Source organism: Rhinoderma darwinii, chromosome 6 (assembly GCF_050947455.1).
Source record: "Rhinoderma darwinii isolate aRhiDar2 chromosome 6, aRhiDar2.hap1, whole genome shotgun sequence".
NCBI lineage: Eukaryota > Metazoa > Chordata > Amphibia > Anura > Rhinodermatidae > Rhinoderma > Rhinoderma darwinii.
Genome location: NC_134692.1, coordinates 117,958,886 through 117,973,274, shown reverse-complemented (window position 1 = coordinate 117,973,274; position 14,389 = coordinate 117,958,886). Strand labels below are relative to the sequence as shown.

Genomic DNA, 14,389 nt, shown 5'->3' with positions numbered 1-14,389 from the left:
TTCTAAAATTATTTTGGAAATCCAATCTAAGGAAGGGAGAGGTTTCAAACACATAAGTTATGGCTGACTTTTACAATAGACTTTTACTTGAAGCAAAACCTAAATCTTAATGCTCAAAACATCCTAGGCAATGCCTTTGGTCTGGGTTTAGATTTGGTCATCATTTAGCTTGGCCTGGTTAATTTGGGCTTTTCTTAGGCCTATATATACTTCAGGCCTGGATTACTCCGGTGCTGGTTCTGGCATGTGCTAAACTCTTTCCAGATTCTTGTTTGTGACTTTGTTCTTGTCTTTTTGTTTGTTTGTACTGTTGGTCCTCTGAGAGATCGAGTTTTTGTATAGTGGTTTTACGTGTAATCAGTAGTTCCACTGGTTGGTAACACTCAAAACATCTTCAAATCCCTCAACATCATAATATATTCAACAAGTGTTGGATCCCCTTATAGCATCCTATCACATACATATCACAAATTTGCAGTAATCCTGTCTCTTTGGGATCCTGTAGGCAAGTATGTTATACCATAAAGACACTATAATGTATTGTCCCTTATTATGTATCATGATAATGGGATTTCCATGTTTTTCAATCGTTTTGCATTCCACCGCACACACTACTTTACTGTTTTGCTGGGACTTCGTCTCTGTCTCGTACAATCACAACAAACACTTCACTAATTGCTGGGAATAGTCAGATCTGATATTTAAATAATACAACTGTTAAACAGATTCATTCTTAAGAGTCACAAAAACATTCATGTCAGACAGCCCATAATAAATTAACATGAACACAACCTCAAGACATTTACAAGCAACTACTGATTTGTTCACATTCCAATTTTGTTCTATGACTAAGGCGACACGGCGACTTTAGGTACGACACAGGTTGTATGACCAAAGATTTGCCTGCATCGTAGTAATGAACGAGAATGTGGCCGGGTTGCGACCTGCAGGTTGACACGACACAACAGTCGCAAAAATCTAGCAGGATAAGGCTGGGTTCACACGTGGCGGAATTTCACTTAAATTCCGCTGCGGACACTCCGCAGCGTTAATCCGCAGCGGAGCCGTTTCTCCATTGCCTTCCACTTCTATTTAGAAGTGTTCGTTTAGACGAGGCGTAAAATTCCGCTGCGGAGCATAGGCTGCGGAGCGGAATTTGGTGTCCTCAGCATGCTCTGTCTGTTGCGGAGCAGTGGCGGACTCATGGCGGAATTTCTCCATTGACTTCAATGGAGATTCTAAATTCCGCAATGAAGTCCGCAGCTGTCATGCACATGTTATGTGTGCTGCGGATGCGTCTTGCTTTTTTGCCATGACATTTCTTCATTCTGGCTGGACCTATGTATTTCTAGGTCTACAGCCAGACTGAGGAAGTCAATGGGGCTCCCGTAATTACGGGAGCGTTGCTAGGAGACGTCAGTAAATAGTCACTGTCCAGGGTGCTGAAAGAGTTAAGCGATCGGCAGTAACTGTTTCTGCACCCTGGACAGTGACTACGATCTCAATATACAGCAACCTGTAAAAAAAATTGAAGTTCATACTTACCGAGAACTCCCTGCTTCTGTCTCCAGTCCGGCCTCCCAGGATGACGTTTCAGTCTAAGTGACGGCTGCAGCCAATCACAGGCCAATAACAGGCTGCAGCGATCACATGGACTGCCGCGTCATCCAGGGAGGTCGGGCTGGATGCCGAAGGAGGGACGCGTCACCAAGACAACGGCCGGTAAGTATGAATTTCTTTGACTTTCACAAGGGAAAGTGCTGTCCCTTCTCTCTATCCTGCACTGATAGGGAGAAGGGAAGTACTTTTCCCGCAGTCCGCAGCAGCTAGTCCGCATCAATTTACTGCACATTTTGTGCAGATCCGCAGCAGAATCTGCAACGCAGATTCTGTGCGGCATTGATGCGGACAGTTGCGGAGGAAATCCGCCACGTGTGGTCATGCCCTTACAGTCTCCACAACCTGCGGGTCGCAATTCAGTCGCATTCACTTTCATTACCTGCGATGCAGACAGGACAACACAGCGTTCTTAGCCAAAGTCGCCGCGTATTTGTGTTCTTGCACATGGCTGGATTAGACTGGATTCACACACAGCGTTTACTTGCATTTTCGATGGTGTCTATTTTACCCCAAAAACGCTGCAGTCAGATGTTACTTTAAAGTCTAAATGTCTACGTACACAGCATTTTGGTTTGTGGCACTTTTGTAGCGTTTTTGAGGTCAGTGTTTATTTTGAGCTTCAAAATGGCAAATGCTCAAGGTATGGCTTCTTTTTAAAAAAAAAAATTTTTTTTGGGGGGGGGGTGGGGCGCGGTTTGCATAGGCTTTCAGGTATATATATACATATATATATATATATATATATATATACGGAAGATAGGCAGCACTCCACACAAATTTGTCAGTGAAAATAGTTTTTATCACCCATAAAAAAGTGCGACGTTTCAGCCACGATGTGGGCCTTTCTTTTCTCAAGCATATATACACACACACACACACACACATATATATATATATATATATATATATACATATATATATTGGATCGTTGAACAGTTCAAAGCCCCTGACATCACTGTCCATATATGGACAGTGATGTCAGGGGCTTACCCAGGGCCAGAATCCCCGGGCAGAGAGCTGTCTGATGCTCTGCCCAGGTATGCATTTAATGTATACCTCTGACGGATGCCATACAGAGACATCCGTCACACATAGGATCTCATGCATGAGAAGTTTTTTTGCAGAATCCCTCAAAATGGAAAAGCGAAGTCTAAAACTTTATTCTATGCTCAAGAAAAAAAGGTATACTGACATATACCAGCCCAATGAAGGCAGCAAGGACACTCTTTTGGCCTCCATTGGGCAAATGAAGCCCTATGGACATGTTTAGCGTACACACTAAACGTAGGACTAAAACGAAATGTGGACCAGGCCTAAGCCGTATTGTTGAAATTTTCCTTTGCACTGATTTTCAGTCACAGAAATGTCTGCAACAAAAACTGTCGCATGTGACTGCACCCTAAAGCCATGTTTACACATAGTGTCCAACCGCATTTTCCGTGCAAAAATTTCACAGCGTATTACAGTAGCAGTAAAGAGGATGAGAATAAACAAACCTCATCCATACGCTGCGTATAAAACCTGCAGAAAAAGAAGTCGGAAATTCTGCAGTGTTTATGCTACGAGTGAACTTACCCTAAGGTCTTATTCACGCGAGCGTATTCCATGTCCGTGCTACACGCGTTAAAACAACGGACATCACACGGACCTATGCTGCGTGAAACTCACTGACTGTCCTATTCTTGTGCATTATTTGTGCATCGCTCACCCATTGAAGTCAATGGATAGTGAAAAAAACGGACATCACACGGACGTCATCCGTGTGCTGTCCGTGTTTTTCACGCAACAGTTGCTAAAGAAATGATGAGGGAAAAAGAAAACACCTCCTTCCATTTTTTTTTGCTGACATAAAAAACTTGTGACATACGCGCGTAAAAAACGCAGACGCGCACCCTACACGAGTGCCACACGGAACTACAATGCAGGAAAAACGCAGTATGTTTTACGCGCGCAAAACTGACACATTCGTGTGAATAAGGCCTAACTGTGGCTTATCTCACAGCAGAATAAGGCATCATGCACACGACCGTAGCCATGTGCACGGCTGTGATATCCGGGTCGGCCGGCCACGGAGTGACAGCCGCGAGCCGCCAGCAAATCACGGGCTGTGCACATGGCCCTGACCAATATTTTCAATGAGCCCGGACCGCAGAACAAGGCGCAAAACTCGGCAAAAACGGCCCGAAAACGCCTCCCATTGATTTCAATGGGAGGCGTCGGCGTCTTTTTCCTGCGAGCAGTAAAACTGCCTCGCGGGAAAAAGAAGCGACATGCCCTATCTTCGGGCGCTTCCGCCTCTGACCTCCCATTGACTTCAATGGGAGGCAGAGAAAGCGTATTTCGCCGTTTTATGCCCGCGGCACTCAATGGCCGCGGGCGAAAAACGGCGCGAAAATCGGCGTGCAGGGAGAGGAATATCTGCCTCAAACTTCCAAACGGAATTTTGAGGCAGATATTCCTCCTGCAAAATACCCCGTGTGAACATAGCCTAAGGCTTGCCCGTTCGTTCTGCGGTCTGGGCTCCGGGGCCATGCACGGACCGTGAAAACCACGGTCGTGTGCATGGCCCCATAGGAATAAATGGGGTCGCATTTCTCCCGTGGACTTTCGGGGGAATTGCGGCCGCAAAAGCAGGTTTGTGTGCATGGGGCCTAAAGGGTAGGGCATGTTGAAGTCCAACATGATCGATACTTCTTCCCCGGACAGCCCCCAAATCATATATGGCAGGTTTAGATGGCTTTAACCTAATGCATATGACCAGCTTTAGTCTTACTGACTATGTAACTATGATACATAATTAAGAATTAATCACAAGAGTAATAAAAATCATATTCAAATATATTATTATTATTATTATTTTTGTAACAGATTCCTGAAACAAACCCACAATTACAAATTATTTTTGTATAATATATACATCAGATAGATAGATAGATAGATAGATAGATAGATAGATAGATAGATAGATAGATAGATAGATAGATAGATAGATAGATAGATAGATAGATAGATAGATAGATAGATAGATAGATAGATAGATAGATAGATATGAGATGGAGAGATAGATAGATAGATAGATAGATAGATAGATAGATAGATAGATAGATAGATAGATAGATAGATAGATAGATAGATAGATAGATAGATAGATAGATAGATAGATAGATATGAGATGGAGAGATAGATAGATAGATAGATAGATAGATAGATAGATAGATAGATAGATAGATAGATAGATAGATAGATAGATAGATAGATCTAATGTTTACAAATGTAAAATCAGAAAGAAGCGAGTTATACGGAATAGCAGCGTCTGCAATGCTCAGCACACAAGGGATCCCCATTATTGTAAGATGGAATATAAAGGCTCCACAAACAGTTTTTACACTGAGAAATCAGGGTCCCCGCTACTAGTTTCAGTAGAAATATTGCAATCTTAAATCCTCTCAAAGGAAACGGAATAACTGTAATACAAATCCACTCACAAGACAACATCTGTCAGATGCTATTGGAAAATTGCACTCTTAGAAAAATGCCCTGTGGTTAATGGTATAGACGGCAGCGGATACAGACACACTAGACTGTTTTGATGGTTGAAATGTCTTTTTTGGCTTCTCAGAGAACAGAAAGAAAACAATGGTGGGCAGTGGTTTACCGGGATGAACTGTCTAATATAGATTTACCGGCTTTATATCAAGACCTATGGGAAACCCCTATATAATCCACCTTACTGTACAAGTAGGAGAAAGGGGAAAACATTTTTTGTTGGCTGTATCTCTCTAAATGTCAAATGACAGAATATGGCACATGCTACGACACTGACGGACTATGGTAGGTGGAGGCTGTCACTGGTGCCTGTCATTTTATGGCATCTACTATATCAATGTATCACTTTGATATTATATTGTATCGCATGAGACATTTTATTTCACAAAAAGTTTTTCTAGACATCTACAGGACATCTCTCTCCAGAAGTGATCTCCAACCTGTAGCTCTCCAGCTATTGCAAAACTACAACGAACAGCTGAAGAGCCAGGTGGGAGACCATCATCTATAGGTTCAGTGGGCACTTAAAGGGAATCTCCTAAACTAAACATATCACTAGTAAATATAAGTCTCTGAAAAGTCCTCTTACAGCAAGAATAGCGCAGTCTGGTTTCGGAACCCAATAAAAAAACCGATGGACCCCATTATAAGTCAATGGGGTTTGCCAGGATTCGTTGGTATACGCTTGAAAACGGACCCCTCACAGCTGTCATAAATGGAAGCCATAACACTAGTGTGAACAGAGCCATACAAATTAGTTCATTCTTAGGGTATGTTCACACGTAGAGTCAAAGACGTCTCAAAATACAGAGCTCTTTTCAGGGGAAATCAGCCCCTGATTTTCAGACGTTTTTTGAGCAACTCGCAGCGTTTTTTTAAGGCCGTTTTTGGAGCTGTTTTCATTGGAGTCTATGAGAAAATGGCTCCAAAAACGTCCCAAGAAGTGTCCTGCACTTCTTTTGACGAGGCTGTAATTTTACGAGATGTCTTTTGACAGCGACGCGACAAATGACAGGTCGTCGGCACAGTACATCGTAAAGCCCATTGCAAGCTATGGGCAGATGTTTGCCGACGTATTGGAGCCGTTTTTTCAGATGTAATTCGAGGCGTAAAACGTCTCCATTACGTCTGAAAATAGGTCGTGTGAACCCAGCCTTAGTTATAGGAGTTTGTAGGAAAGCTGGAAGACACACAATATTGCTCCATTACAGTTTCCAAACTAGGGTGGTCATCCAGCTGTCCCAGACTCCTGAATGGCATATTTTCTACGTTATTTTTACCTGCCAAGAGACTGAGAAATCTGGGTGACAATTCAGAATTCCCAAACCTTTAGTAGCTGTAATGGCAGTCATATTAGTTGTCACCCAGCTTTCCCCCAACATGGTTAAATAAAGAGATTAACTATTTGACAGGAAAGGATTTTTAGTAACTTTTTTTTCTTGTCTTTTTTAGTATTTTTATTTTTTCTAAATTTAAAACAGAGCACAATTCTAAAAATGAACAAAATGTACAAAATATAAAGTGTTCTCCATATGCAGAATGTTCTCCAGTCACCACCATTACTTTGTGTCATTGCTATTAAAATCTGCGTTCAATTTATTCTCTTTCTATGTTTCTCAAGTGTCTTAGTGGGGGTCTGGGGAACAGATTACAGGATCTGTGCTCTTAATCCCCTCCTCAGTGTTGACATTAAGTACACACTCCCTGCTGTCACCAGAATCACCTTCTATAGGTAGAGTCATTATAGAAACCTGCAGAAAAGTCAGGTAACAAAGCCACCTATGGACAGAACCAAATTTTACATGACATAACCAAAGCATGCTGGGAGTTGTAGTCACCCAACAGCTGGAGAGCCATCACAATTCCCAGACCTCCGGAATTAAAAGATGTCACAGTCATTTTACCCCATAAAAATGATCTAAGGACATCATGTGCTATTATACAAATAATAATCCTCATTCCCATATCCCAAATTTGGTAGGAGTCGTACTCTCTTTGATGTCTAATCTCCCACTCTGAGGTATTAGAGATGATTTATTTCTTTATTTTCATTTAAAGCTATGAAGTCAACATCTATTAGGTTTATCTGCAGTTCTAGGCAAAAAAAAAAAAATGAAATAATTCAAAATGACATCTCAGTTCTGTGTCAATTTTGCAACATCTGGCCAACTCGGCTCTGCTACATCTGCAAATCAATGTTAAACATATGGCCGCAAATCAACAGGTTCAAGTCTCCTCCTATAAAAACTGTCAAGGACACCAAAGACTGGAAGGTAGAGGACCCGCTGTAAATGGTAGAAAAGAAGACGACGAGTCTTGACATAAAATACACAAAAAATAATAATAATAATAATAATAATAATAATAATAATATTTAGCAGCTAAATATAAAATACTACAGATAATAAAAAATAAAGACAAACATATGCCTGGAAGCCTGTGTGTGTTATGTGATATAAGGTTGTATAAAATGATACTGATGGATTTATGGCTCAGACAGATGATATGGTTACCCTGTATTTGTTGGGAGTAGTCATCCTCCTATGGATAGAATGACATTTATAGCAGTAGAACCGGCTCATGATATAATGCCGACCCCTACATAGCACCTCTTAAATAAGTGATATTACATAATGTAGGTACCCTGCTTTATCAGATCTTCTATAGGGTGGAACACCCCCGTCTCTCGTCACCTCTAGTATCTCACAGAGATGTAAAAATGGCTGAGGAAGCCCCCACTGCTGCATCTCAATCTGTGTCATTCTGTCACTTTCTCATGCTAGAACAAGCAAACATCTGAGCGGCACATCACACAAGAAAGTCGCACTCCGCCGGGGAACTCGTCTGATATTTCCAGCCGAACAGATCACACAAATGCTACAATAGAGGCCACACATGATGTTTGCATGAAGCCCCCAACATCCACACACACACAGCCTCTATGATAGGAGCCAGGCTCCCATTCATTCCATGCCTGCCTCAATAGACTATTTAAACTCAGTCAAGTGGCAGTGATGCCCGCTTTGCCTACTGTGGCATTCAAGTAAAGCCGGCCATAGTTGCAATTTTTCTAAAAAAAATGTGTCAAAATTAGAAACAATCAGATATTTTTTAATCATTCGAAATTTAAGTTCTCGGTTACTGACCAAGGTGTTCAACGTGCGCCATAGCGAATTGTCATCAGGTACATCTCACCCGGTACGATGATTGATAATACACACTTTATAATGATAGAAATATCGATCATTGATCAGAGTCGTCGTGTCGTTCTATGACCGGCTGAGATAGGGGCTTTGAGGAAACAATCAGCAATTCTTCTCAGGTACGGTAATGGAAGCCACACATGTAAAGATAATGTCGTAGGTGAACGAGCGCAGACATGTCGATTAGCGGTATGACCATCAATGTTACCATATTGGCCAGACGGCTCATCCATTCATGGTCTATTATACGGACGCACTTTTTGATGGCGGTTTAGAAACTATTAGGAGAACCTCACATACGAACAGGTTTCTTCTTACCTACGACCTAAATTTTGCACGCCACCATTTTACCCGATCGTTCACCACACACAAAGCGACCAACCCGCCACCGTACACACATTTTCGTCATCATTGTGACAGGTTGCACCATGTATGGCCAGCATAAGTACACGTACCCCCTACAACAATGCCACAGGACTCTGAAAAGTTTCCATTCAATTGGGTATCCATCCAGACAAAGCAACATGAGCCATCAAGAGCCACCAGAGAAGACCATCACCTTGTGCCAGGGTAAAGACTAATACCCAGTGTCCCTCTCAGTGTAACCCTATGAGCCCTGCATTCCTCTGCACGGAATGTATAGACAGTGCACCGTGAGATGCACAGGAGCCAGCCTGCACCCCTGGTGCCCAGGCAGCAGTGCCAGTGATGCCATGCTAGCACCTACCTGAGCTTGGTTGTGCAGGGCTCCTGCTGCTCCTCTGCGGCGCTGCTCATGTCCTAGCCGGGGCTCATCTCTGTGGCTGCCCCTGTCCCTCTTCTCCCGGCTGCTGCCCCCTCCTCCACCTCCTCCTCCTCGCTGCTCGTCCCCAGAATCCAGGCTGCTGAAATTCCACACGATGAGAGTCTGGATGAGAAGGACGGTGAGAGCCGCCGCTATAGCCGAGCGGGAACGTCTGGCCAACCTGCGAGGGCATGATGCCACCGCCACCACCATCTTCACTCACTCAGCAGAGCCCGGCAGCCGATCCTCAGCCTCTCTCCTCACACAGACAGGAGGGAGACGTCACCAGAAATAGGAGGGAGCTGCAATGTGGCAGGCGGAGCCCCCTCCTCTGCTCCAAGAGGTGGGGGATGTACGGGAGCCACAGGGACAAGGTGGTATTCATCACCAAGAAATCTCACACCCCAATGCCAGGCGGTGTGTGCTGGGTATGAGCCGATACCTACCTGACAGGATCAGGGGGATACATACAGTATACATACAGGGGGATACATACAGAGGGATACAATCAGTATACATACAGGGGGATACATACAGTATACATACAGGGGGATACATACAGTATACATACAGGGGGATACATACAGTATACATACAGGGGGATACATACAGTATACATACAGGGGAATACATACAGGGGGATACATACAGTATACATACAGGGGGATACATACAGGGGGATACATACAGTATACATACAGGGGGATACATACAGTATACATACAGGGGGATACATACAGTATACATACAGAGGGATACATACAGGGGGATACATACAGTATACATACAGAGGGATACATACAGTAGACATACAGGGGGATACATACAGTAGACATACAGGGGGATACATACAGTATACATACAGGGGGATACATACAGTATACATACAGGGGGATACATACAGTACACATACAGGGGGATACATACACTATACATACAGGGGGATACATACAGTATACATACAGAGGGATACATACAGTGTACATACAGGGGGATACATACAGTATACATACAGGGGGATACATACACTATACATACAGGGGGATACATACAGTATACATACAGGGGGATACATACAGTGTACATACAGGGGGATACATACAGTATACTACAGGGGGATACATACACTATACATACAGGGGGATACATACAGTATACATACAGGGGGATACATACAGTGTACATACAGGGGGATACATACAGTATACTACAGGGGGATACATACAGTATACATACAGGGGGATACATACAGTGTACATACAGGGGGATACATACAGTATACATACAGGGGGATACATACAGTGTACATACAGGGGGATACATACACTATACATACAGGGGAATACATACAGTATACATACAGAGGGATACATACAGTATACATACAGGGGGATACATACAGTGTACATACAGGGGGATACATACAGTATACATACAGGGGAATACATACAGTATACATACAGGGGGATACATACAGTATACATACAGGGGGATACATACAGTATACATACAGGTTGGATACATACAGTATACATACAGGGGGATACATACAGTGTACATACAGGGGGATACATACAGTATACTACAGGGGTATACATACACTATACATACAGGGGGATACATACAGTATACATACAGGGGGATACATACAGTGTACATACAGGGGGATACATACAGTATACATACAGGGGGATACATACACTATACATACAGGGGGATACATACAGTATACATACAGAGGGATACATACAGTGTACATACATGGGGATACATACAGTATACATACAGGGGGATACATACAGTATACATACAGGGGAATACATACAGTATACATACAGGGGGATACATACAGTATACATACAGGGGGATACATACAGTATACATACAGAGGGATACATACAGGGGGATACATACAGTGTACATACAGGGGGATACATACAGTATACATACAGGGGGATACATACACTATACATACAGAGGGATACATACAGAGGGAAACATACAGGGGGATACATACAGTATACATACAGGGGGATACATACACTATACATACAGAGGGATACATACAGAGGGAAACAAACATACAGGGGAATACATACCGTATACATACAGGGGAATACATACAGTATACATACAGGGGGATACATACAGTATACATACAGTACACATACAGGGGGATACATACAGGTAGATACATACAGTATACATACAGGGGGATACATACAGTATACATACAGGGGGATACATACAGTGTACATACAGGGGGATACATACAGTATACATACAGGGGAATACATACACTATACATACAGAGGGATACATACAGAGGGAAACATACAGGGGGATACATACCGTATACATACAGGGGAATACATACAGTATACATACAGGGGGATACATACAGTATACATACAGTACACATACAGGGGGATACCTACAGTATACATACAGAGGGATACATACAGTATACATACAGGGGGATACATACAGTATACATACAGGGGGATACATACACTATACATACAGAGGGATGCATACAGAGGGAAACATACAGGGGGATACATACCGTTAACATACAGGGGAATACATACAGGGGGATACATACAGTATACATATAGTACACATACAGGGGGATACATACAGGGGGATACATACAGTACACATACAGGGGGATACATACAGTATACATACAGGGGGATATATACAGCATACATACAGTGTACATACCTTGGGATACATACAGTATACATATAGGGGGATACATACAGTGTACATACAGGGGGATACATACAGTATACATACAGGGGGATACATACATTTATGTGTGTGTATATATATATATATATATATATATATATATATAGATGTATATATGTACACATATTTATATACATATACACGCACAAGTATATACAAACATACATACTGTATGAATCTGTGTATGTATGTGTAGACGTGTGTATGTAAACAGATTCAAACACAAGTTTATATATATATATATATATATACATATAAACAAACACACATAAATAAAAATGTATACATACAAATAAATATATAAATACATCAATATATATATATATATATATATATATATATATATATATACACACACATACATACACAGTAAATATATATGCAAGCAAACATACACACAGACATATATACATATATATCTAAATACAAACGCACATAAATAAATATATATTGTATATATATGTATATATATATATATATATGTATATATATATATATATATATATAAACAGGGATATTAAGGCTGGATTCACACGAACGTGGCGTTTTTGCGGAAGCAAAAACGCGGCGTTTTGCGCGCGCAAAAACCACTTGACAGCTCCGTGTGTCATCCGTGTATGATGATCGGCTGCGTGATTTTCGCGCAGCCGCCATCATAGAGATGAGTCTAGTCGACGTCAGTCACTGTCCAGGGTGCTGAAAGAGTTAACTGATCGGCAGTTAACTCTTTCAGCACCCTCGACAGTGAATGCCGATCACAATATCGAGAAACCTGTTAAAAAAAAAGAAAAAGTTCGTACTTACCGAGAACTTCCTTCCCGGCCGTTGCCTTGGTGACGCGTCCTTGGTGACGCGCCTTTCTTGACATCTGGCCCCACCTCCCTGGATGACGCCGCAGTCCATGTGACCGCTGCAGCCTGTGCTTGGCCTGTGATTGGCTGGAGCTGTCACTTGGACTGAATTGTCATCCCGGGAGGTCAGACTGGAGGAAGAAGCCGGGAGTTATCGGTAAGTCAGAACTTCTTTTTTTTTACACGTTCATGTATATTGGGATCGGAAGTCACTGTCCAGGGTGCTGAAACAGTTTAACTCTTTCAGCACCTTGGACAGTGACTATCTCCTGATGTCGCGTACCGGAAATTTTTTTGCCGGGTTCGGCCAAAACGAGTTCGGCCGAACCCGGTGAAGTTCGGTTCGGTTGTCCGGGTTCGCTCATCTCAAAGACACTCCGTTTGGATGTTTGTAAACAGAAAAGCACGTGGTGCTTTTCTGTTTACATTCATCCTTTTGACAGCTCTTGCACGAATCACGCAGTTCGCACGGAAGTGCTTCCGTGCGGCATGCGTGGTTTTCACGCACCCATTGACTTCAATGGGTGCGTGATGCGTGCAAAACGCCGAAAGAACGGACATGTCGTGACTTTTTTTCAGCGGACTCACGCTGATGAAAAATAACGGACATGTCTGCACGGCCCCATAGACACATATAGGTCCGTGCAACGCGCGTGCAAATCACGCGCGTTGCACGGACATTTTTCCCGTTCGTCTGAATAAAGCCTAAGACTGTGTTTACACCTGCATCGGAGGTGCGCCAAAATACCTGTAGACAGGTGCAGAAGTCTCATTGAGAGTTACAGAAATCGTTTGTTTGTTTGTTTGCAGTGATTGCCGCAAAAGGTTGTGCAGCAAAATCTTAACTTAACCAGTTCAGGACCGGGCTATTTTGAGCCTTCAGGACCAGACACCGTTTAGCCCTTTTTAGCACTCGTTAGTTAAATGGCTATAACTTTTTTATTTGTTGGGCTAGCGACGTGATTTTTGTGTTTTTTTCCATAGACAATGCAGGTTTCTTTTTTTTATCGTTTTTATACACATCCTTTTTGCTATTTTAGAATTTTTAGGCTTATATTTTGAAAATAATAGTAAAAACATAAGCTTTTTTACTTTTTAGCTATTTTTTTTTTTGGTAATAACTTTTCTTTACCCCAAAATAGACCTTTTATTTGTGATCGCCATTGTCTACCGTAAATTTTAATATATTACATGTCTATATTAGGGTAATTGGCTCAGGACTAGCGTTACGACAATGATTGGCGGGGGGGAAACTTTTTTTTGGGGTGGGTATTTTATGTGTATTATTATTAATATTTTTTCCACTTTACTTTTATTTTTTTATTACTATGGCCTGTCCCTCAAAGGTCAAAAAAGACCTTTTTTTTGTCCTTTCTTTTACACCATGCTTTTCCACTGTAACTGCAGCCCCAGTTACAGGGGTAATCAGCCCTCTCATAGTGACTATTGTCACTAATAGGGCTGTGCTGGGTCTTGTAAGACCCAGCAGCAGCGTCCCACTAACGGCATCCCGGCGATCATGTGACCAGTCACATGAACACCGGGAGCTATAAAACCATCATTTTTGTCCAGGCCGGTTTCATTATTTTTTTTTTCTTTCTGTTGAACCATAATTCAATAGCAATGTC

The 14,389-nt window shown here is 42.2% G+C and overlaps 1 protein-coding gene across 1 annotated transcript in view; it reads right to left on the bottom strand.

Moving 5' to 3' along the window:
• The window catches only part of XYLT1 (xylosyltransferase 1), a 281,800-nt gene extending 272,389 nt beyond the window's left edge, over positions 1–9,411 (bottom strand). The window contains exon 1 of the mRNA XM_075830169.1: positions 9,097–9,411. Coding sequence (XP_075686284.1) covers positions 9,097–9,366 — 270 coding nt within the window. The 5' untranslated portion in view covers positions 9,367–9,411. The remainder of the gene's footprint in view (positions 1–9,096) is intronic.
• Positions 9,412–14,389: the final 4,978 nt, after the last annotated feature.